Below are 25,965 nucleotides of genomic sequence, written 5' to 3' on the forward strand. Positions count from 1 at the left end.
ATGGCAAATGCTCTACTCACTAAGTCATCTTACCAGCTTCTGGCTTTTTTCCTTCCAAAATGTTGGTGCTGTGGGTTGAATTCTGGTCTTTATGCTTACAAGGCAAGCACAGACTGAGCTATCTCCCATCCCTAGGAACTTCTGGGGATATGATTGAGTAGGTTGGAGTGCTTAGCTTTTGTAAAGCTGTGGCTTCAGTCCCTAGTACTGTATGAAAACGGCTTGGTAATATATGTCTGTAAATCCCGTAATCCAGAGGTAGAGAGGCAAGAGGAGCAGAAGATGAAGGTTATCCTTAGCTATTTAATGAGTTCAAGGTCAGCTTGGGCTATACAAAACCTTGTCTTAAAAAAAAAAAACAGGGCCTGGAGAGATGGCTCAGTGGTTAAGAGCATTGACTGTTCTTCCAGAGGACTTGAGTTCAATTCCCAGCAACCACATGGTGGCTCACAACCGTCTGTAATGAGATCTGGTGTCCTCTTCTGGCCTGCAGGCATACACACAGACAGAATATTGTATATTGAAGCTGTGTGAATTCTGATTGCTTACGAGGAAACTCCAAAAGAACAGGGCTCTAAGTACAAAATTGTTCTTGAACTGTTCTTTGGTGTCCCTTCCCGGTGTGTCAAGTAGGAGTGGGTTTCCTGCAGATTATCTTTCTGCTTAGACGATGTCCTGACCTGCGATCTTCCTTGTGATCGTGCAGCCTAACTCATGTGAACACGTCCTCACGGCTGTATATAGCCTAATTCATGTGAACTTTGCTCATGTGACCTTGCTTAACCCTCAGAGCATAAATCGTCTGATGCCCCAAATAAAGTCGGTTACTTCCTGAGACTTTGGAGTGCCTCATTTTCAGGCTCCACTCTCCCAGGTTTACACTGCCAATCGGAGTGGAAACAAGGCACTTCCTTGTAGGGTGCATTCCTGTAACCCCAGCACTCGGGAATTATGGGGACTGGAGGAGGATCAGGTGTTCAAGGTGAGTGTTGCTGAAAGGATGTGTTCAAAGCTATTCTGGACTACACAAGATCTTGTCTTTCAAAAGAAAAGCAAAATAAAAATAAAAATGTTATGGGGACAGGCTTGATTTCCAGCACCAAATAAACCAAGCAAGGTAGGGTAGGCCAGTGGTCTCAGCACATGGAAAGCAGGAGGATGAGAAATTCATGCTCACCTTCAGCTATGCAGCAAGTTCAAGGTGAGGCTGGCTGCATGAAACCCTGTATCCCAGAAAGAAGTTATTGAAGGAGGAGGAGAGGATGGAGAGAGTTTGGTGAGCCATCAGGGGCATTAGTTAGGAAGAATAACTTTATTGTGTGTGTGTGTTGGCTCGTGTGTTCATGAGGTTGTAAGCAACAGGTTGTTATTAGGCATCTACCGCCTTCATTGTCCACGTTATTAAATCAAGTCCCTCATGTATGTATGTGCATGTACCATGACACATGTGTGAAGATCAAAGGACAACCTTCCTGAGTCAGTTCTCTCTTCCCCCATACGGGTTCCAGGGACTGAACTCACACAGTTGAGGCTTGGAGGCACCTTTACTTGATGAGCCTTCTCCCTGGCCTTTTTAGCTTACTTATTTTTATGTATATGAGTTTTATGTATATGAGTGGTTCACTACTTGTATGTCTGTGTATTAACATATATGCCTGGTGCCCTTGCAGGCCAGAGGAGGGGGTTGGATTCCCTGGAAATGGATTTATGGATGGTTGTGAGCTGCCATGTAGAAGCAAGGAATTGATCCTGGTCTTCTGTAAGGGCAACAAGGGCTCTTAACTGCTAAGCCATCTTCCCAGCCCCCTTCTACCTTATTTGTTTGCGACAGGTTCACTCACGGAACCCTGGCAGCTCACAAATATCTGTAACTCCAGTTCCATGGGATCCGATGCCCCCTTCTGACCTCCACCAGAAGGCACCAGACACACATGTGGGGCTTATATTTACATGCAGGCAAAACATGCATATACATGAAATAAAATTAACGTAAAAATAATAACAAAATACTAAAAAAAATGCTACTTGGTCTACAAGGTTGTTCAAACCAGAACTGTACACTGTGGTAACATGAAGTACTGTGGCTTTTAGATTAAAGGGTCAGGTCTGTATTCTGGAAGACCTCTGGTGGCAATACAAATAGTGAAACCTGCGTGCAGCATTCCACATATTTAAATATCTGCACCTTCAGTATTCTATATAAAATTTAAATACCGAACAAACACACTTTGTCAAGCCACCTATTACCCACATAATAGATGATTATTTCCGGAGTGAATTTATCCGTGGTTATCGTCACTTAATCAGCCTACTAAACAATGTCACTGCTTTTTTTTTTTCAATAGGTCTTTATTAAGACTAATCCATCTAAAGAGAAAAGCGAAGGCAACAAAACTCTTCAAAACCTGTCATCTTCAGGTTAAGTTTGGGTTTCCATGATCCCGGCACCGGTGACCAAGCCTTCTGTTACTGCAGGTGTCAAGACTACCTGGGCTTGCCCCCCGGAACAACAGAGCTGTTGACCAGGGCCCGCCGCAAAAGAGCGCGCAAAGCGCGTCCCCTAGCAACGTTTATGGCGGTGTTGCTGGGAGTTGTAGTTTGCGTGTGCACGCGGTGCTTGCGCGCAAGCTCACAGGGGCGGTAGGAACTACACTTCCCAAGAGTCATCGGAGCAGGGCTGGGCGGGGCCTGTCCAGGAGGCAGGGCTCTGGCCGCCGCGGTGGTTGTGGCGGCTCATTCGTAAATGCCGCGGCTACTCGATGGTGACTGTGTCACTTGTTGGAGTGGTCTGAACGGCTGGGTCTTCGTGGAACGGTAACTGGTGGGCGAGAGGAGCTAAGGAACCCGTCCGTCGCTCGGGTCCTGAGAGGCCAGCTCGGGCTTCGGGCTGGCGAGGCGCGGAGGGCTGGGCGCTCGGCGGGCGGCGGTGGTTCCGGGGCTTGTAAGTCCGCTTTGTTCCTTCGAGCACCCAGGAGGTCGCCCCTCAAGGGAGGGTGGTGGGGGTTTCTGTTCCGGGTGAGGTGGACGAGAAGCTCTGTGACGCGCCGGGGACGCTGCCTCTCCGGGTCGGGTGCAGTGGCGCCGCTTGCTGTAGTCTTCAGGGTCCATCAGGCCTTCTCCAAAAGCTTTGTTGCTTTCAAGGAGTTGTGTGTTAAGGGAGGCGGACCTGTCAGCCGAAAGTTTTCAGGGTCTGAATTGTCCCCTCTTATCTTCCTCCGCCTCCTGTGTGGATATTTTATGTTTTGTCCCGATATAACTTTAAAGATGTCAAAACTTTAGATTTTTTTAAAAAAGATTTTTAAAGACAGCTTTATCAATGTGTAGTTAATTTACGGTAATGTTTACAGCGTCATGAGTAGATGCTATTGTACTTCAGATTTTAATGTCTGATAATATACATAATATACTGTTCTAGACATTCTATTATTTGTGGTTTACTAAGGCCTTTGATTTAGTCATAAAAAGCAGATTTAGGGGGAACATTTTTGGCGTTCTTGAGACAAGGGCTTGCTATATAGTCCAAGCTGGCCTCCAGCTCGAATGCTGCATTCAGGTGTGCATACATCACCAATGCCCGACTGCAAATCAGTATTTCTATACTTCAAAATGGCAGTATGTGTATTTTTAGGATCATAATAATGGAATTGTTGCAAAAATACAAAGTTTTAGGGCTTAAAAAAAGGTGTGTGTGTGTGTGTGTGTGTGTGTGTGTGCATGCGTGTGTAAAGACAGTGTTAAGATGCTGTCTTAAACCAACATTACACTTCTGTCAGTCTAGTAGGGAAGTGGCGGTTTTCACATTAGAGTGACTGTAGTTTGTTTACTTTATAAATTTAGACTTTTCTTATTTGTTTAAAGATTACTGTTTTAAAATATTATTATGTTTAGGATTTGTGTTGGTTTCATGCATGTTGGAGGTGAGGGTACATTTTCATGGAGTCGGCATCTTCCTTCACCTGGGGTTCCAGAATCGGTCAGGTTATCAGGCTGGTGCCGTAAGCACTTCTCCCACTTTGAGCCCTCTCCCCACCTCTGGCTTTTCTTTCTAAGACAGTTCCTTACGTCAACTCACACTGTCTTCTGGACCTTGCCATGTAGCCAGACTGTCTTCACACTGATCACCAGCTTCCTTCCTCTGTGTTGGGATCCCATGTGTGAGCCCCCAAGTTTGGACTTAAAAAATTCTTACTTACTAAGGATGTTGAAATTTCACCAAGGTTGACTGAAAAATCCCCACCGTACTTTTTTAGGTAGTTTCCTAATGTAAGGAAAATTAGGATTAGCGTTCTTACAACAGATTTACAAGAAATTACAAGAACAGACAGCCAGTTAATGTATGCTACTTTTTAAAATTGTTTTTATTAAACTCTACATTTTTTTCTGCTCCTCTCCCTGCTTCTCCCCTCCCCTCTACTCTTTTTGAAGGTCCTCATGCTCCCAATTTACTTAGGACATCTCATCTTTTTCTACTTCCCATGTAGATTAGATCCATGTATGTCTCTCTTAGGGTCCTCATTGTTGTCTAGGTTCTCTGGGGTTGTGATTTGTAGGCTGGTTTTCTTTATGTTTAAAAACCACCTATGAGTGAGTACATGTGATATTTGTCTTTCTGGGTCTGGATTACCTCACTCAATATGTTTTCTAGCTCCATTTCCCTGCAAATTTCAAGATGTCATTATTTTTTCTGCTTTGTAGTTCTCATTGTATAAATGTACCACATTTTCCTTATCCATTAAATGTATCACATAGTGTCTGTACTCCCTGAAGGCAGGAGCCCTTTCCCAAGAAGAACCAATCCCTGTCTTTGTCGGTGTTCTAGTTTGGTTCTCTGTGCTGTGACAAGACACTGACCAGCTTGGGGAGGAAAGACCTTATTTCGGCTTACAAGTTACCGTCTATTGTTCGGAGAAGCAGGGAAGGGGCTCAATCGAGGTAGGAACTGAAACAGAGACCATGGAAGACCATGGAAGAGTATTGCTTACTGGCTCATGGCATAGCTTGCTTTTCTACATAACCCCGAATCACCTGCTCAGGAGTGGCATTACCCACAGTGACTGGGCCCTTCCACATCAGTTCCTAATCGAGACAGTGCCCCCAAGGACTTGCCTAGAGACCAGTTTGATGGAGGCAGTTCCTCAGGTGATGTTCCTTTTTCCAAATGACTCTAGTTGTGTAGAGTTGACAAACACTAACCAGCACCCTGGATAACCACCGTTCTGATTTTTATAACTCGATTTTTCTCCCCCTCACAGGTGAATTTCATGTATGTGCACCACTGTGTGTGTAGTGCCCTCACAGGTCAGGGGAGGGTGTGAAATCCCCTGGAACTGGAGTTTTGGATGGCCTTGAATGACCATATAGGTTCTGGAACTTGAACATCCTCTTTAAGAGCAGTAAGGGCTTTTAATCATCGAGCCACCTCTTCAGCCTCGTCTATATTTCTTTGTTTTTCTCCCTGTCTTTATTTCTTATAATACACATTGCTCTATTATGATTAACAGTATCTCTTGGCTAGTTTTTTTTTAAGGTTTTTGTTTTTATTTATGTGTATGTGTTCAAGGGTAATGCATGTATGCCCTATAAATTCAAGTGCTGGCAGGTCAGGAATGGGCATCAGATTCCTTGCAGCTGGAGCTACAGGTGGTTATGGCTGTCTGTCTCATGTGGTTGCAAGGAACTGAACTTGGGTTTTATGGGAGAGCAGGAAGAACTCTTACCCACTGAGCCCTCTTTGCAACCCCTTGTGGTTTTTTTTGAGATAGGGTCTTACTCTGTGGGGCAGCCAGCCTGGAATCCATGATGTAAGCTAGTTTGGTCTGGAACTCATGGTAATCTGCTTGCCTCAACTTCCTAAGTGCTAGAGTTATAGGTGTGGGCTACTACACTTGGCTTGTTTATTTTAGTGTGGGATACTGAATCCAGGTCTCACATGGTAAACAAACATCACAAAGCTACATCATGAGGCAGGGTCTCATCTGTGTACCAGGTTGGCCTGGAACTCCCTCTGCCCTAGGCTCTTCAGTGCTGGCATAACAGATGTGGGTTACAATACCTGGCTGACTTCCAGTTTAGCAAATGTGATCTTGTGCCAATATAACAATGATATATAATGTCCAGAGGAAATATTGCTAGGTCATGGCTTTTGTGCATTTTACACCTGGGATAGAAAACTGCTTTACTTTCCAAAATATGTTATATATCAAAGGAATATTTACTGAAAAAATTCTGTTTTGTCATATTGAATATTAGTAGTCTTTAGTCTTTGCCAACCCAGTGCTTGGGGGCAAAAAAAGGTATATTTTAGTATGAATTCTAATTGTTCTTAGTAATAAAAACCTGGAGTCAGCTATCAGGGATGAAAGCTGAAGGATCAGAGAGGAAGAGCAGCCAGCTCACGAGAGTTCTTACCTCTACCAATGCCCAGACCAAAGGGGTGATCCTGTCCTCAGACTGCCTCCTCAGATCCCTCCTCAGACTGACTGCAGTGAGCTCCTGTCTCCTCCCACTTCACCACCACCTGGCTTCGTTTCTCTTTTAGACTGGAACATTCTCCTGTAACCCAGGGTGGCCTTGAACTAACAGAGATCTGTCTGCCTCGGTCTCCCTAGTTCTGGGATTAAAGGTGTGTGCCACCACTGCCTGGTCTTTATGGCTAACTAGTAGCTTACCTCTGCATGCTTTATTTGTTATAGCATAAACAATATATCACCATATTTGTGTGTGTGTGTGTGTGTGTGTGTGTGTGTGTATGTGTGTGTGATTAAACCTATGTCCAAGGGGCCCTAGGCTCCCAGGCCACCCTTCCCTCTTTCACTCTACCTTCTTACTCTCTCATCTGTCTATGCTGTAATACCTGACTCTCTCCACTCCCTAAGCATCTGCAAAGCCAGTGAGTGCATCATGGTGAACTGGGGGTGGGTGGGGATGGGAACATGAGGGATCAGGTTGGGGAATGGAGAGGGAGAGTACTAAAAGAGATAACTGGAAAGGGGACATTTCAGGCTGAGATAGAAACCTAGTACAAGGGAAACTCCCAGGATACAAGGATGACCCCAGCTAAGACCCTAGTAGTAGGGATATGTAGCCTGAACTGGCCATCTCCTGTGGCCAGGCAAGACTTCCAGTGGAGGGACTGGGACACCAACCCAGACACATAATGCACTGGGGTAAAAGTGGCTCAGAGATTGTGGGAATGGCCAACCAATGACTAGTCCAACGTGAGAGCCATGCCACGAGCGTGAACCAACCTCTGACACTGCCTGAATCACTAGGACCCAGAGGCCTAGGATAGAACCAAACGTGACTCGGGAAAATAAAAAAAAAAATCAATGTAATGATGCCTAATGACATTCTGCTATACTCATAGATGGGTGCACAGCCTAATCCCAATTGTTATCAGAGAGGCTTCATCCAGCAACTGGTAGAAACAGATGCAGAGACCCACAGCCAAACATATGTGGAGCTCAGAGAATCCTGTGAAAGAGGGGGAGGACGAATTGTAGGAACCAGAGGGGACAAAGACACCACAAGAAGATCTACAGAATCAACTCACCTGGGCACATAGGGGCTCAAAGAAATTGAACCAACAACCAGAGAACCTGCATGGGACAGATCTAGGCCTTAGGCCCTCTGCATATATGAGACAGTTGTTAGCTTGGTCTTTTTGTGGGACTCCTAACAGTGGGAGCTGGGGCTGTCTTCTGACTCTTGGCCAGCTTTTGGCACCCTATTCTCCATACTGGGTTGCCTTGTCCAGCCTTAATATAAGGGCAGGTGCTCAGTCTTACTGCAACTTGATATGCCATGTTTTGTTGATATCAATGGGAAGCCCGCCCTTTTCTGAATAGAAACGGAGGAGTGGGGGGAGGGTAAAAAGAATGTGTGGGGGTGAGGACTGGGAGGAGAGAAGGGAAGGGAACTGTGGTCGGGATGTAAAATAAATAAATAAAATAATTAAGAAAAGAAAAAGAAAAAAGAAGGCAGCCTGAGCAGGTCAGTAAGCAGCACTTCATGGCCTCTGTATCAGCTCCTGCCCTGTCTTCTCTAAGTGATGGATTACAAGCTATAAGGTGAAATAGACCCTTTTCTCATTCAAGTCATGGCTTTTTAAAAAAATTTATTTATACAGTGTTTCTGTGTGCATTCATGCCTGAATACCAGAAGATGGCATCATATCTCATTACAGATGGTTGTAAAGCACCATGTAGTTGCTGGAAATTGAACTCAGGACCTCTGGAAGAACAGCTACTGCTCTTAACCTCTGAGCCATCTCTCCAGCCCTGGTCATGGTGTTTATCACAACAATAGAAACCTTAAGACCTTGTTAACAGCTGCATGTACCCAGAGCCTAACATAGAACATGAAATAAGAAAATGGTAATGGAGGAAAATCAGACATATTAAAGGAAGGAGTCTATTTTCTCCATGTATTTCTTTACACAGTAGCATAGTTCCTCATCAAAGTCTGATGATTCACGCAGGAAATTCCTATGACTCGAGCCAATGTAATTTTTATTGTTGAATATTGAATGAGCACAAATAATACTTTGTAGTACTGAATTTATTTTAAATGGAAAGTTCTGATTAATTTTTAACAATTTTAGCAAACAGATTTACCAGGTTCCTTCTATTTGCATGGAGCTAGGCAGTGGAGCATGTAGGCTATTCAGGATCTCCACTTTGGTAGAGTATGAATGAACATGGTAACAAAATACTATTAATACTGAGATCAGTGCTAAATGTCGGTGCTAGGGTCATCTGGAATACAGACAGGGACTTCAGTGGCTGAGGAGCTGTGCACCTGGGGATGGGGTGCCAAAGCAGGCCTCTGGAACTGTGGGTGGTGCTTGTGTGATGACTTTTGTTTAGTTCCCCAACTGTACAAAGAAACAAGTATATGCTACCTGACATTGGCTGTGCCTTCTTGATTTTATTTATTTATTTATAGTAATTGAACAACTTAAAAGTGTCTGAGATCCTATAGTTTTAGGTCAAGTGATCTAGCATGTGTATATCTTAGTATTTAAATGGTTAGAAGTGTCCTGAGGTTTCTGATCTACTCAAATTAGATTTCTGAAGGCAAAACTCAAATCATCCAGTTTATTACTTAGTTGCTTCTTCATTAAAGTCTTTATTTTATGCTTACCTATATAGTGTGTGTGTTTGCATGTGATTGTGCATGTTTGTGTATGTGCTGTGTGAGAATGCTGAGTTCAGAGGACACCTTGTGAGTTGTTCTCTCTACCACGTAGGACCTGGGGATTGAACTCATGCCATCAGGCTTGGTGGCAAATGTCTTTACCAGTCAGCCAATTTTTCATTCTTATTAAAGTCGTCTGTGTATCTAATGTTTGATTTTGAGCTGGGTTGAGGCATGTGCTACTTTGGGCAGAGCATTTGTGACAGTTTATTGAACCCTTGTTGGCTTTCCTTCTTACAGGTATTGGAAGTCAGTAGGTGTTCTGGATTTCCCAGTGTTTTTAAAAGAGTTATTAGACGGAAATGTTCCTGATGCCAACCTCTTCAGAATTAAACAGTGGGCAGGACTTCCTAACCCAGTGGATGACCAGTCCTTCTCGGGCCGGAGTCATATTAAATCGAGGATTTCCTATTTTGGAAGCAGATGAGAAACAAGCAATTACAAATGTCTCTACCAACTTCCCTGTTAAAGCAACCCGTTTCTCAAACAGCTTCAGCTTTAGTAGTGAAGAGGATTCATTTCATGAAGAACAGAAGTTGGAGGCTGGAGGACCTTACCAACTACAGTCAGAAAGCTCCGAAGCCTGTGCAGTCTTTCCTTTAGTTAAAAAGGAGCCAATAGTGTCATGTCAGGATTCTCCTGGATACCAGGAAGATAACAAAAATGACTTTCTGTCTGATCTTTCGAGTGAACTCAAAGAAGTGACTAATAAAAACCCGCTTTTTAAAAAATTGGAACAGGTAGGGTTTGGTCTGAGATCTCCTTTGTGTTGTTATAGGCATTGAATTATTGCTATCTTGTTTTCCCTTTACTCTGAATCCTCGAATTCCAGATTTTTGTTTTCTGTCTAATGTGGAACATTAAGATGTGTTTGATACACATATAAAATGTAGCTATTAAGACAAATTCATGTTTTTAAATTGCCACTTTGTTTGGTAAACATGAAGTTGGAAATGGTTGATTAAATATTAAAAAAATAGTTGATGTCCTGGTGTACCCATCCCCTTCTAAAACTTGAAGGAGTTGTTGTCCCCATTCATTATTTGAGATACTGATATGGTTTCCTTTAGAAAAAAAATAGATTTTAGTGTTGTTATGGCAGATTTATTTATTTGGGGGGGGTCTTTCTTTGAATTTATTTATCAGGGAAGATCTGGGAAGGGAGAATGAAGGAATTAGGATAAATGGTAAGGGGTGTCATGAAGTGTAATGCTACTTTGATTTTACATTTAAAAAGTTGAAAGAAATACAGCAAAAGAAGCAGGAACAACTGAAGAGGCAGCAGTTGGAGCAACTGCAGAGGCTCATGGAGGAGCAGGAGAAGCTGCTCATCATGGTGTCTGGGCAGCACATGCTTCCAGGTATGTTTTACTTACACGTGGGCATCAGTTAATACAACGAGACAAAGTTACACATGCTTCTTACCTTTTTTAATTGCTTGGCAAATTATTTCTACATTGCCTGTCAGAGGTTGGGAACTCCAACTTCTTCAGGGTCAGGTAGATAAATGTGAAATGATGTTGTAATAATACTGGATTCAGAGAGGTGTTCTAGCATTTGGAGTATATGTGCCATGCTTGAGGGCATTCTCATACATACATGGTGCTGGGGGCTGAACCCAGGGCCTCACACATGCTAAGCCTGTGCTTACTGAGCTACATCCCCAGCTAGCACAGTAGTTTTGGGGGGAAAAAACCTAGGAGAAGAAAAGCTAAGTTATGTGTAGAGTTACTGGTGTCCAGCTCCTGACTGGTGCATGGAAACTCTTCAGGGCTACAATGGTAAAACTGTAGAGCCCATTCTGCCTGATTGGAGAGCTGTGTGTTTCCTGGGGTAGTAGATGGCAGTGGTTTCTTGTGTGCTGAGTCTGTTAACAGGAAGCATCAGGCACTTACCAGAGAAAACAGCACTGAAATTTGACCTGGAGCAGTAACAAAAACATTCCTCAGTCATGACTGAGGACAAGCAAATTCCACATCGTCAGTGCTTATTAGTGTGCCTGGTGCAAGTAATAGGGATTGTTTTCACTTTGTCTGTGCCTCCAAAATGCTGAGATGACAGGTCTGTACTACCAAGCTCAGTTATTCAGTGTAACCCAGGACTTTGTGCTTGCTAGGCAGGTACTCTACCAATTGGTAGAGTATTTGTGTAAATTTTTTTTGTGTAAATTTTTTAAAAATAATTTAATATTTTTATTTTATATGCATTGGTGGTTTTCCTGAATGCATGTCTATGTAAGGGTGTTGAATTTCAACTATCTAGAGTTACAGATAGTTGTTAGCTGCCGTGTGGGTCCTGGGAATTGAACTGGGGTCCTCTTGAAGAGCAGTTAGTGCTCTTAACTGCTGAGCCATCTCTCCAGTCCCAGTACTTGTATAAATTTTTATCTGAGGTGGTGGTTTGAATAGGTATGGCCCCTATAGACTCATATGTTTGAATGCTTGGCCCATAGGGAGTGACACTATTAAAAGGTGTGGCCTTGTTGGAGGAAGTGTGTCACTGTTGGGATAGGCTTTGAGGTCTCATATGTTCAAGCTATGTACCGGCAAGTACCGGCGGTACCGGCGGTTGTACCGGCGAGTACCGGCGGTACCGGCGGTCGGAGGAATTAGGAAGTGACCAAGATAGTCCTTTTATAATAAATCAGTTTTAATAAAAGGGGGAATAAGGGAACTTACAGAACCAAGGGTCCAGCGGAGCAGCGGGTGACGCGGGGAATAGCAAAACGGGCTACTCCCGGCGCCCCGATTTATTTATTTTTTATTTAAGGGGTATCCTACCTCGCTGGGGCAGCCACGCCCCTGAACGCAGGGATTGGGCCAGCTACCCCAACAAAGCTACGCCTGGATGTGGCATATATTTTTCTGTTGCCTGCGGATCAAGATGTAGAACTCTCAGCTCCTTCTCCAGCACCATGTCTGTCTGCATGCTTCTCACCATGACAGTAATGAACTAAACCTCTGAAACTATAAGCCAGCTCCAATTAAATGTTTTTTTTTTTTTTTTTTTTTTTTTTTTTTTTTTTTTCTCATGGTTTATTATTTTTTTTTTATATTTAAAAATTTCCATCTCCTTCCCTCCTCCTCCCCCCTCCCTCCCCTCCTTCTCCCCTTTCTCTCCCCTCCTTCTCCCCCTTCCCTCCCCTCCCCTCCACCCATACCTCCCCTCCCTCCCTCTCAAGGCCAAGGAGCCATCAGGGTTCCCCACTCTATGCTAAGACCAAGGTCCTCCCAACTCCCCCCAGGTCCAGGAAGGTGATCGACCAAGCTGAGAAGGCTCCCACAGAGCCCGTCCATGAAGAAGAATCAGAGCCCAGAGCCATTGTCCTTTGCTTCTCAGTCAGCCCCCGCTGTTGGCCACACTCAGAGAGACGGGTTTGGTCGCATGATCCATCAGTCCCATTCCAACTGGAGTTGGTGATCTCCCATTAGTTCTGTCCCACCGTCTCCATGAGTGAACGCACCCCTCTCGTTCCTGACTTTCTCCCTCATGTTCTCGCTCCTTCTGCTCCTCATCGGGACCTTGGGAGCTCAGTCCAGTGCTCCAATGTGGGGCTCAGTCACCTTCCCCATCTGTCGCCAGCTGGAGGTTCCCTCACGGTCCTGACTTTCTTTCTCATGTTCTCTCTCCTTCTGCTCCTCATCAGGACCTTGGGAGCTCAGTCCGGTGCTCCAAGGTGGGGCTCTGTCATTTTCTTCATCTATCGTCAGGTGGAGGTTCTATGGTGATATGCAAGAAATTCATCAGTATGGCTATAGGAACTGGCCTTTTCAGGCTCCCTCTCCTCAGCTGCCCAAGGAACCAACTGGGGGCGTCTCCCTGGAAACCTGGGAACCCCTCTAGGGTCAAGTCTCTTGACATCCCTCAGGTAGCTCCTTAAATTCAGATATATGCTTCCCTGCTCTCATATCCACCCTTCCTATATCCCAAGCACCCCATTCTTCCGAGCTCCCCCCGCTCTCCCCTTCACACTTTTCTCTCCCCATCTTCCCTTGGCCCAGTCTTGCCCAACCCTCAAGTTCCCAATTTTGCCTGGCGATCGTGTCTACTTCCAATATCCAGGAGGATTACTATATCTTTTTTGGGAGTTCACCTTCTTATTATCTTCTCAAGGATCCCAAACTTATAGGCTCGATGTCCTATAATCATGGCTAGAAACCGAATATGAGTGAGTACATCCCATGTTCATCTCCCGTCTTTGGGGCCACAAAATCCCACAGCTCAGCCTGTTTGGGCTCTGGGGACCTGGAATTGAGTGCACCCAGGCCGGTGGGAGGTCCCCTCCTTCATTTGACTGCCCGGAGCAAGGTAGGCCTTTGTCCGAGAGCTGCTTGGCCTGCAAGGGGACCTGAAAATCTGCAGGAGGATCCATCGTTCTTTGGGGTGAGTGAGGAGTGAGTGCCCGAACCGTGGCAGCTGCCCGGAGAGGGACCACCGACTCTCCACAACCCCCCCTGCCACCAGCACACTTCCTGCTCTTCCTGCAGGGGTTATTCTCCCCGGATACTGCCTCTCTCTCCCTGTCCCTTCCCAGCTTGCACCCAGAATCCTCCCCCCTCCCCCTTCCTCATCCTCCCGTCTTTGGGGCCACAAAATCCCACAGCTCAGCCTGTTTGGGCTCTGGGGACCTGGAATTGAGTGCTCCCAGGCCGGTGGGAGGTCCCCTCCTTCATTTGACTGCCCGGAGCAAGGTAGGCCTTTGTCTGAGAGCTGCTTGGCCTGCAAGGGGACCTGAAAATCTGCAGGAGGATCCATCGTTCTTAAATGTTTTTCTTTATATGAGTTGATGTGGTCAGAGCAATAGAAACCATAAGACAGATAATAACATGTCTCACAAATTGAAAGAAGTGATTTGGAGCAGTATGTTTGCTTCTTGGCACTACCCTATAAGAGACATAGATTAGAGGTCCAGGAAGTGCCTGTTTTGTTCAGATACAGTACTGGACACTGAGAATACGGAGAAAGAGACATTGGCAATGAGTGTGCCAAGTGAGAGTGGTTAAGCGGGCTGGGGGGGCGGTAAGAATTGTGGATGCTTTTTTTTTTTTTTTTTTGAGAAATATAGAAAGCCCATAGTTTTTATCACCTACTTACCTACCTACCTGTCTACAAATTGAATTCCAGGCTACACTCCAAAGCTACAGAGAAACCGTCTTGAACCCCCCCCCCCCCCCAAAAAAAAGATGATTCAAATAACAGGCTATGACACATTTTACTGTAAAGTACGAATGACTGAATGACAGGAGCAAATTGCAGTTACTAATGTGAGATCCAGCCCTAATGTGAGATTTAGCCCTATACAGTTTGGAACACTTAGCTTTGACACAATGGGATTCTGAATTTCTTAATTTAATTTTCAATTTTTAAAAATTTTTATTTTGCTACTGGAGGTTAGACCTAGAGCCATGTACCTGCAAAGCACACACTCTATTATTGAGCAACACAGGGATTTGTTTTCAGACTTTGAGGTCTCAAGACCCAAAATTTATCTCCCTCCCTCCCTGTCTTTTTTTTGTGACAAGGTCTACTTTGCTTTCATGTCGATTTTTCATTAAAGAGTTTTATTATGGCATTTTCATACATGTATATTCATTGTACTGTGGTCATATTCTCACTCCCACACTTTTTTTTACAAGAAATTTTTTTGATTTATTTAACTATTTTATGTGCATTGGTGTGAAGGTGTCGGATCCCCTGGAACTGGATTTGCAGACAGTTGTGAGCTGCCATGTAGGTGCTGGGAATTGAACCCGGCTCCTCTGCAACAGCAGTCAGTGCTCTTAACTGCCGAGCCCCCTCTCCCACACTCTTAAATTACTGAAGATACTAAAGATTATTTTGTTGTAAAGAATGTATTTATGGTAAGTTATGATGTTAGTCATCCCTCCATTGCTGTGAGTGGTACCTGGCTGGGGTAAACAGGCAAACAGAACAACTGTTTACTTTGGCTCATTTTCTGAGGTTTCAGCCCGTGTTGCTTGATCTGCTGCTGTGGGCCAGGGGCAGCTTCATTTGCTATGGTAGGAGTGGTGATGGAAGAGCTGCTTGCTTCATGGTATGGAGGGGCGGTGTCCCCTTCAAGGGAACCCCTAATAACCTAATTTATTCCCACTAGGCTCCAACTCCTAAAAGTTATGTTCCAGTAGAGTGGCCAGGCTTTTAGTTTGTGTGTCTTTGTAGGGGCTGTATTCTGGAAATCAGTGTGGAGGTTCCTCAAAAGGTTGAGAATCAATCTACCATAAGATCTAGCTATCCCATTTTTGGGCATCTATCCAAAAGACTCTACATCTTTTTTTTTTTTTAATTATCACTGATTTTTATTGAGCTCTACATCTTTCTCTGCTCCCTTCCCTGCCTCTTCCCTCCCCTTCTACCCTCTCCTAAGGTTCCCATGCTCCCAATTTACTGAGGAGATCTTGTCTTTTTCTACTTCCCACGTAGATTAGATCTATGTAAGTCTCTCTTAGGGTCCTCATTGTTGTCTAGCTTCTCTGGGATTGTGATTTGTGGGCTAGTTTTCTTTGCTTTATGTTTAAAAACCACCTATGAGTGAGTACATGTGATATTTGTCTTTCTGGGTTTGGGTTACCTCACTCAAAATAATGTTTTCTAGCTCCATCCATTTTCCTGAAAAATTCAAGACGTCATTTTTTTTCTGCTGTGTGGTACTCCATTGTGTAAATGTACCACATTTTCCTTATCCATTCTTTGGTCGAGGGGCATTTAGGTTGTTTCCAGGTTCTGCTATGACAAACAAAGCTGCTGTGAACATAGTTGAGCACATGTCCTTGTGGTACTCTACATCTTTTTTAAATGAGAAGAAGTCAGCGGATTCTCATCTACTTCTACATCGGGTCTCTCGAATGATACTGTTTAGTAAAGTATTTGAAAAAAAAAAGTCCACCTTTTATGTGGCTACGTTATTAGGGGAAAAGGGTACTTTAATGTCTTTTTCAGATAATTGTGAAGGAAATGTTTTTTTCTTAGTAGTTGTTTCCTGCATGGAATTTAAAACCATATCAATGAACTTTCTTATTTTAAATAGACTATCTAGACATTTTGAATAAATTGTTTTTAATATATGATTTAGTGTGTTGCTTATCCAGAAAATAGTGATTTATTGAATTACATAGGTCTTCAGAATATTGACAGATAGCATACAGTACAAAAAGTGCCTGTAGCCAGGCAGTGGTGGCTCACGCCTTTAATTCCAGCCTTTGGGAGGCAGAGGCAGGTGGATCTCTGTGAGTTCAAGGCCAGTCTGGTCTACAAAGTGAGTTCTAGGATAGTGAGATACTATCTCAAAACAACAACAACAAAGATTACATGTGTTAATATGACCACGTACTCAATCTTAAAAGTCTTGAAGTACTATAAAGCTTCCAGATTCACTGTGGTAGCCATTTTCCAGAATTACAAGTTTTACTTGAAAGGCCAAATTATGTCTTTAGCAACAAATACTGTGAGCTGCTTTCTTTGAAGTCACAGCCTTCTTTTTTTGAGAAAATATCTGCCAAAAATACAAGTTTGAATAATCGTGGTTTGTCTGCCATTCATTCTTGTAAATCAGAATGATGTTCTCTGAGTAAGGCGGGTCTGCATTCAGTTGCACAGCCCCTTTTTGGTTTGCAGTAGGTATGACTTATGAATTTGTTCAAACCTTTGTTCAAGGTTTGAAATTTAATACAATTAATTTTTTATATTATTTGAGGATATTCTTTTATTTACTTACATCTATTTTTGAGACAGGCTGCATTCTATAACCCCAGCTGGCCTGGAACTTATTATAATGACCAGGCTGGCCTTAAATTTATTATTATTTGAGAATTTTATACACACACACACACACACACACACACACACACACGCGTGCGCGCGTGCACACACACACGATGTATTTTGACATCTACTCTCACACTCCACCTAACTGTACCCGACACACCCTTCATGGCTCACAGAGTCCAGTTAGTATTTCTTATATATGCAAGAGTATGGGGCCAGCTAGGGGCCACATGCCTGAAGAAAACCCATTCTCCTGTGTGGTGGCCCATGCCTTTTAATCCTAGCACTCAGCAGGCAGAGGCAGGCAGTTTTCTGAGTTCAGGGCCAGCCTGGTCTACTACAAAGTGAGTTCCAGGACAGCTAAGGCTGTTAAACAGAGAAAAACTGTTTCTAAAAAAGAAAGGAAAGAAAATTTACTGATCTGTTTCCAGTAGCCGTTTAGCAAAACAACAGGAGTAGGTTCATTTCTAGGGCCTATGACCTCCCAGCCGTGAGCTTTTGACAGGTTCACAGTATTATTAGCATCAGTTTCCTGCTGTGGAGCAGGCTGGAAATTCATTAAGAAACAGTTACTCCCTAACAGTCACTCTACTATTGCAGCAGCTGTCACATTTTGCCTGGCAGTTCAGTATTGTAGCATGGGGACCCAGCACTGGGTAGGGCAAGTGATGACTTTGTTCCCTCAGCATCCCGCGTAGCATCTTTGGGCACCAAGGAGCTTGGCTGCAGCATTTCTGAATTAAAATGTTACTTGTAAACTGTGATGCCCAGAGGTGGTAAACACTGTGCTAACACAACACTGCTGACCTTTGAACTAAGAGTCTGGCAGTTTTGCAGTTTGCCATGCTTTACCAATAGATAATTTATGAAAATAGTTTTCACTTGGTAGTTTCCTCAGAGGGTCTTGAAGATTTTTTGGGATGTATAGATCATTCTTTGAAAATGGCTACCTGGGTTATTTTTATCAAAGAACTTTTTAGATTCAGACATTTAGATGTCTGCCACTCAAAAATATTTAGATGCTGGGGTGTGTGGGGGGAGGGATAATGAGAAACTGAAGCTGACATTCTATGGGGTACTGACTTTCTCATTTTAGATGTGGGCTGGGGATGAAGTGGATGCATAATAGGCAGCAGTGATTACTTTGTTTTTTGAGACAGGGATATATTACTGGATGATCTTAAACTCCATATGTAGCTGAGGATGACTTTGAATTTCTGATCCTTCTGTCTCATTTTGTGTGCTGGGATTATAGGAATGCACCAACATGTCTGGTTTTATGCAATGCTGGGGATCAAACACAGACTCAACTCATGCTAGGCAAGCACTCTGCCAATTGAGCTGCATCCCAGCAGCAGTAACTTTTATTAAACCCTTCTCCATGCATCTTTATCCCAGGTTTAGGTGAACAGGGCAGGCAGAAGGCTTTCAGGGGCTGGTAGAGCAGAGAGAGCATGTGGTATGCCTTCCATCCTCTGAGGAGTGATGTCTAGAAGCATACGTCTGGCTGAGACTTAAACAAAATCGACAAAAGTAACATACATTTAGAAACTAAAAAGTAGGTTAATAATTTCTTTACCCAACAATACCAAAATTTTAGGGTTGATTTGAAGGAGGTGATTAGTCACCTCATAGCAACTGATACAGCTCCGATCGTTTGTATCACTGGTTTGCTCCTGTGCCTGCCTGTCCCTGGACAGAGCTGACAGCTGCCACGGTGTTTTCACAGATGGCATGGGGTAGTGCCTTCCGAGTCAGGAGTACTGCAGCTGTGCCATCTTCACTCCGTAGAAATCTAGTAAAAATGTCCTCTAACCTTCAAGTCTGTTTACCTTGAGTAGAAATTTGGTAGTTTTGTTAAACAATGTACTAATGAGGAGAAAATACCTTCATTATTTTGGGAGCTATTTTGTGGGGTGAGGGATCACTCCTGTGTGAAAGTCAGTCTTGTAGGATGTCTCAGCCGTTGTTTCCATCTGTCAGGTTCACTGCTGCCTGATGACCAGAGCCAGACGCACACTACTCCAGGAAGTTTAGCCACTCCCCGTCTGCCATCACAGAGCTACAGAAATCCAGCTCAAGAAAACGCGCATGTTTCCAACATTTTACCCGATGAACAAAGCAATTTCTGTAGAACTACTCATCAAGATTCTGTTTTAACTTCAAACAGTGTTTCTGATTTGTTTTATGAATCACAATATCCAGAAGCACATGTGAAAAGAAAGGATTTAAAGGAAGAAAACCAAAACCATCCGTCAGGTGAGTCACCTAACGTTATCGAGTCGTCCTGTGACAGGGCCATCCATTCTGTGTCTTCCCTCCATCCTCTGTCACTGTAATTGTAATGGCCACTGGCCCTGAGCTGGACCACACTTTGACATTTTAAGAACAGCTGTGATATCCATGCCTGCTCCATACGTCACAGGTAGCATGGGATCTTCAAAGAGGGAGGCAGTGAGTTCTGCATGGATTATATTTTGGAGAGCTTAGAAAGAGTTTGGGGTTGATTAAAAACTCCTTGTGATAGCTTTGGTAGGTGAGAACTGATGACCTGCAGGTCAATTGTGACATGTAAGAAGTAGGTTTGTGATGGGCACTGCTCCTCATAATACTTAGGTTGTCTTCGCTTTACCTCTGTGTTCCCAGCAGTGAGACACATTCCTGCCAGAGAACTGGACTTACTCTTCTATGGTAACAAAGTCCTGGAGCTCATTTGGTTTTTCTGATGAATTTTCCCTACCTTCTGACTTCTCTGTGTGTGTGCGTGCGTATGTGAGAGGCAGACAGATAGAGACAGAGATACAGAGATGGGGGAGGAGGGCAGGCAAGCTGAGAATAGCTTTATGCATCCTAGGTAAGTGCACTATACTATACTCCTCTAGCTAATCTCTTCTTTTTATTTTACTGTACATGCATGTATGTATGCATGCATGTGTGTGTACATTTGCATACAGAGGCCCAGGGGTGATTTTGGGAATCACTGTCAATCACTCTTCCATCTTAATCATGATGGCAGAGTCTCAGTCAAACTCAGATTCTCCAGTATGGCCAGTCCTGCTCTGGGGAACACCTGTCTTTGCCTTTGGAGGCTGGAATTATTAGGCATGTCACCATACTCACCTGCCTCTGCCTCCTGAGTGCTGGGATTAAAGGTGTGTGCCACACCTATCTCCTCAGTCAAGCCAATAAAAAAAAAAGTAACAACCATGCTTCTTGTCCCATTGGTGTAGGAGGTCCTTCTGTATTTGTGTTGCTTTCATTGGTTGAATAAAGAAACTGTCTTGGCCTTTTGATAGGGCAGGAACTTAGATAGGCAAGGAAGACAACAGAATTCTGGGAGGAAGAAAGCAGAGACAGGCAGATACCATGGTTTTCCTGCCCAAGACGGATGCTGGTTAGATTTATGCCTGTAAGCCACAGTCAAGTGGTGATACACATTAATGGAGATGGGTTAAACTAATATGTGAGAGTTAGCCAATAAGAGGCTAGAGATAATGGGCCAGGCAGTGTTTAAATGAATACAATTTCTGTGTCGTTATTTCGGGGGTTTAGCTAGCCTGGTGGCAGGACATAGACCGCTTCTCCTTACAACATCCCATTTTCTTTTCTTTTCTTTTTTTTTTTTTTACATTTTTGCAATTATGAATATCATATAATACCTTTTTTTCTATTAGCCATGGAAAAATTTGGTATGTTCTGTAATCATCATTATTAGAATAACTATCAAATAATATATCTATTTAATACATTTTGTGGAGATAGTTATTTTCAACATTTCAAAAATTTAATGTGTTTTTATGATTTTTTTGGTAATTTATGTTACAGAAGAACACAGCATAATAAAAAGTGTCTCTATGTAGCATTTAGAATTAATCCCCTTTATGCCTAATACTTTCTTTCCTAACCTAGAGTTACTCATTGATATGGAAAATTAAATACCCTTTCCTTCTGTTTTTTTTTTTTGTTGTTGTTTTGTTTTTGTTTTTTTGAGACAGGATTTTTCTGTAGCCTGGGCTGTCTTAGAACTCACTCTGTAAGCCTTGAACTCAGAGATCTTCCTGCCTCTGTCTCCCAAGTGCTGGATTTAAAGGTGTGTGCCACTACCACCCAGTAAACATCCTTACTTTTTAAAACACAACTTCTTGAAGAATGTTAGGTATCTCAATTGTTTTATATTTTTTCTTTATCTTATTTTTTTTTAAAAAAAAAACCTTTGAATTTTCTAAAATTTTTGGAATACATTTTTTTCTTTTGTTTTTTGAGATAGGGTCTTGCTATATAACCTGGCTGACCTGAGTTTATGGCAGTCCTCCTGTCTCTGCCTCCCAGGTGCTGGGATTACAGGTGTGTGTCAACCCATTTGGCTATATTCTTCTTTTATAAATGCTGTCTTTTGTTTTTGTGCTGCTGGGTATCAAACTTAGGTCTGATGTATAGAGGTAAGTGTTCAACACTGAGCTAAATCCAAGGCCCTAGTATTATGTAGTACCTTGTGATTGTCTGATGCCTAAAACTTTATTCTACATTTTTTTTGAACTAAATTGTTCCTAATTTTTATTCTAGGAGAAGGTGTTTTGCCATGCTGGGAAAAGAGGATGGGGAAGAGTGAGGAAGGAAAGGATGTGAACTTAGAAAAAAGGGGCGATTCCTCAGAAGTGGTTAATGTTGAAGAAAGGTATGACTCATACTCAAAGTAATAAGAAATGGAGCCACTTGGTATTTTTCCATTATTTTGAGCACTATGCTGAAAAGATCTATGCTTTTCTTACTTTTACTTGAATATGCTTCCATGAATAAAGTTGATGACATAAGCTGTTGCATCTGTCAATCAAGAGACCCTGGTTGAGAAATAGGACAGTTCAAGTCACCATGTACTGGATGAACTTAAAAACAAACAAAATAAACCCTTCTGCTGGGCATTATGGCTCAAAGCCTATAATCTTAGGCACTGAGGCTACACAGCAAAATCTGAAGACAGCTAGGAATATACAGTGTGACCTTGACCTCCCCCTCCCATTAAAAAAAATATATCTTAAATGCAGTTGTGGAGAAAAGGAAAACCAGATGTTGAAATTTCACATTTGGTGTAGTTATAAATTAAAATTGTATAATTAGTTTAAGTTAGAGAACAAAAACATTATTTCAAATAAAAGTATCTTTTAAATAGGCCCTTTAAAAAATACCTTTGAATTTCTAATATATATTATAGATCAAATAACTTTTGATTATGGCACTACTTACAATATTAAGGACCCTTCTTAATTTAAAAATATATACCTAATATATTAGTTATTTTATATTGTATATGTAAAATGTTTAAGGTTAAATAGTGAATATGCTACTTTATACAGCAAATGTTTGCTGTCAGTGGCTGGAGTTCAGAGGGGTTCTTTAGTCCCCCAAGTCCTGTTCAAAGTTACTCATTTCTGTAATTTGGGGTTTAGAGAAGATTGTAGATTTCATTAGATTTTCAAAGGACAAGGTAATTAGAAATCTTTTGTTTATTTTGCTTAAATTTTATTTTCTTTATACTCTGTGTGCGTGTGTGTGTGTGTGTGTGTGTGTGTGCATGCTTGCGAGCGCATGGGCAGGCACATGTCTGCCACAGTACATGTGTGGAGGATAAGGTTTGGAGTCAGTTTTCTACTTCCACTGTAGATTCTGGGGATCGAACTCGGGTCATAGGGCTTGCTCAGCAGGCACTTCTACCTGTTGCCATCTTGCCAACCCTGTTTCGTTTTGGGACAGAGTCTCACTGTGCAGCTCTGACTGGCCCTAAATTTGCTGAGATGACAGGTATGTACCACTATGTACATCTTAAAAGGAAGTCCTTGATGTGCTTTAAAAGCTAGCCTTACAGACCAGACAGTGGTGACACACACCTTAATCCCAGTAGCTACACTAGTTTGCCATAGAAACCAGGCGGTGGTGGTGCACACCTTTAATCTCAGTCCTAGAGAGGAATATAAAATGGGAGGAGACAGCTCTCTCACACACAGCCTCATTCTGAGATTCCTGGAGGCAGGATCACCATTTCAGACAAAGGTAGAGGTAAGAAGTGGCTGGCTGTTTTGCTTTTCTGACCTTCAGGTTGCACCAATATTTGTCTCTGTGTTTGTGTCGTGCTGCAGAGTATAAACTGCTCCCACTGTAAGCTGAGTGTCATGCCATTTGTCTTATGACCAGGCCCATCAAAGCTGCCATTAGAGAACAGAAACAGACGTTCGAGGACTACTTAGAAGAGCAGATTCGACTGGAGGAGCAAGAACTGAAGCGGAAGCGGCTGCAGGTGAGTAGTGCTGTTTCCATGAAGTGGTGGTGGTTCTCCAGTAGCGACTGGCTCTGGAAATGACTGAGATCACTTGTGTACACACATTCATTGGATTTTGTCTTTTTAATTTAGGAAGCAGAAGGACCATTGCTAATGAAAGCAAAACCCAAGCAACCATTTTTAAAACGAGGAGAAGGTTTAGCTAGGTTTACTAATGCTAAATCTAAGTTTCAAAAAGGAAAAGAGAGTAAACCAGTGAATAGCCAGAGCCCACCGGAGGACCAGTCAGTATGTAAAGTAGATAGACAACACTTGTCGAGGAAAACTGCTCTTATAAATAAAGACCTGTGTGCAGAGACTCCCACTGTTAAAAAGGACAGCAAAGCCAGAACCAAGGCTGGTTCTGCCTCACTCAGTCGGAAATCCAGAGTGACCAAGATCAATATGAGGGAAAGTCTCTCTCCACCAGGACCGAAAGTACAGATGGGGAAGAAATGTGATGGACAACTTAGACACCAGATCAAATTAGAAAGAAATGTACAAGCTAATAATAAGGAAAATATACCCGCATATATAAAGTCCTGTGATGCTGGTTGCAAGATGTGGGACAAGACACAGGGAAGAGAGAGACTTCCTCTTTCCACGGAGCCAGCTGACGGTGTGACTTCTAAGAGTCTGAGAAGTGAGACAGTGAAAGACACAGAATCGTCCCTCGACATTTCTCTACAGAAAAAGTTAGAGAATTGGGAACGAGAAAAAGAAAAGGAAAACCTGGAATTAGATGAATTTTTATTTTTGGAACAGGCTGCTGATGAAATATCATTTTCTAGTAATTCCTCATTTGTATTGAAAATCTTAGAAAGGGATCAACAGATCTACAGCGGTCACAGGATGTCTTCTACTCCTGTCAAAGCTGTGCGGCAGGAGAAGGCGCATCAGACAGATCCCAGTGGGCAGAGGACCCGCAGTGAGGTTCCCCACCATAACGCTGCCTGCGAGAATAAGAGTGAGACCACACTCCTGCCACCAGGGCCAGGGTCCTCAGCTGATGGCTCCAGGGAACCGTCCCGTGAAGTTAGTAAGAAAGCCTTCCAAACCAGCCCTTGTGGAAGTCAGCGTTGCTGGGGTACAAGTGATGACGATGCTGCCCACAGTGAGAGCAGCACCGACTCTGAGGAGCAGCTTGATGTTACCATAAAACCATCCCCTGAGGCTGGGGACAGGGTCTTCAGCAACAAAGAGGACAGCCCACAAGTTTGCAGTGCTAAAGGACCTTTTAGGGACAGTGGGACTCAAGAAGATAAATGGAGAGATGCTGATCTGGATCTGTCTGAGAAAGAGTATAGCAGTGACGAGTCCGTCCTAGTTGAAGGCCTGAAAAATAAAGTATCTGAGCCATCAAGATTCGCCTCATCTCAAGATGTGAGTAAAATTGACTTTGATGATGAAAGATCTTGGACAGACCTTGAGGAGAACTCATGTAAACATAATGTTATTCTCAGAGATGAAGCCATATGTGATACACCCCAGACACAGTACCCCAGTAAGAGTGAAGCATGTGCTCTGGACAAAACAATCAAAAGGAAGGTTGCGCCAGTCAAGAAGGGAGAGGACTTCAGCAAGTCTGACAGGAGCAGAAGCCCCCCTCCTCCATCTGACTTGATGGTGAAATTCTTCCCTTCTCTGAAACCAAAGCCCAAAATAGATTCACACTTGGAAAACGAACCCAAGTTAAACATGAGTCAAGACCAACCACCAGGTAAGTCAAGGGATGAGAAAATGTTACAGGAATGGGCCATTGCACTGTAGTTTGTCTTTTTAGGTACATATAATTTTCATGCAGTTTATCTTTGGCACAGTCAAGTTGCCAGTACCACACTCTTGTCCTTTGGGGCCATAGAGGGTTATTTAAATGTAAACACTGCAATTCTGCAACAGTAGGTTTGATACCCTAATCTGGGTACTAAGTGACTGATGAGTAACTTTGTGAGTTGCATGGATATACACTGAACAGAAGGGTGATGTTTCAGTGTGACATTGTACTGCTGCTACTCAGAATGGAGTGTAGCTTAAAAATAATTTCAGAAGTCATCCATGAAATATTTGTGGCTTGTAGTTGGCTGCTAGGAACTGAAACTGAGCAATTCTAAATTGTTGATAAGGTGCAGTGTGTCTGTGTATGTATGAGACTGTGCTATAAATTTATGGTTTTTCCCTTCCTTATACTTGGCCTTACCCTCTTCCATGGTGGCACAAACATTACCATGCATCCCATTTATGCATTCTCAAATAATCCACACATTGAAAAGTGTATATATGAATATGTATGTGTTAGAATACTATTTCTACAGAAATGAAAATATGCTTCTTAGAGAAAAAAGAATTGTGTGTGTGTATGTTGTAAGGAAGAGGCCGCTTGTTGATTCCCAGCTGCTCAGCCCTGAAATAATCACACAGAAGCTGTATCAATTAAATTACTGCTTGGCCCTTTAGCTCTAGCTAATGGCTAACTCTTACATATTAATTTAACCTATTTCTATTAATCTGTGTATCCCCACGTGGCTGTGGCTTACCGGCTTCTCTCTGACTCTGCCCTTTTTTCCCCCAGCATTCAGTTTAGTTTTCCTTGCCTAACTCAGTTTTGCCCTGCTATATGTCCAAAGCAGTTTATTTATTAATGGTAATCATAGCATACAGAGAGAAATCCCACATCA

The 25,965-nt window shown here is 43.0% G+C and overlaps 1 protein-coding gene across 1 annotated transcript in view; it reads left to right on the plus strand.

The window, feature by feature from the left end:
• The first annotated feature begins 2,768 nt into the window (after positions 1-2,768).
• Cenpj (centromere protein J) overlaps positions 2,769-25,965 on the plus strand; it is a 40,786-nt gene continuing 17,589 nt past the window's right edge. The window contains exons 1-8 of the mRNA XM_038310713.1: positions 2,769-2,941; positions 5,253-5,393; positions 9,439-9,938; positions 10,436-10,559; positions 18,964-19,239; positions 21,544-21,655; positions 23,167-23,269; positions 23,384-25,010. Of these exons, the coding sequence (XP_038166641.1) occupies positions 9,501-9,938; positions 10,436-10,559; positions 18,964-19,239; positions 21,544-21,655; positions 23,167-23,269; positions 23,384-25,010 (2,680 nt within the window). The 5' untranslated portion in view covers positions 2,769-2,941; positions 5,253-5,393; positions 9,439-9,500. The remainder of the gene's footprint in view (positions 2,942-5,252; positions 5,394-9,438; positions 9,939-10,435; positions 10,560-18,963; positions 19,240-21,543; positions 21,656-23,166; positions 23,270-23,383; positions 25,011-25,965) is intronic.

This window comes from Arvicola amphibius, chromosome 13, assembly GCF_903992535.2.
Source record: "Arvicola amphibius chromosome 13, mArvAmp1.2, whole genome shotgun sequence".
Lineage (NCBI taxonomy): Eukaryota > Metazoa > Chordata > Mammalia > Rodentia > Cricetidae > Arvicola > Arvicola amphibius.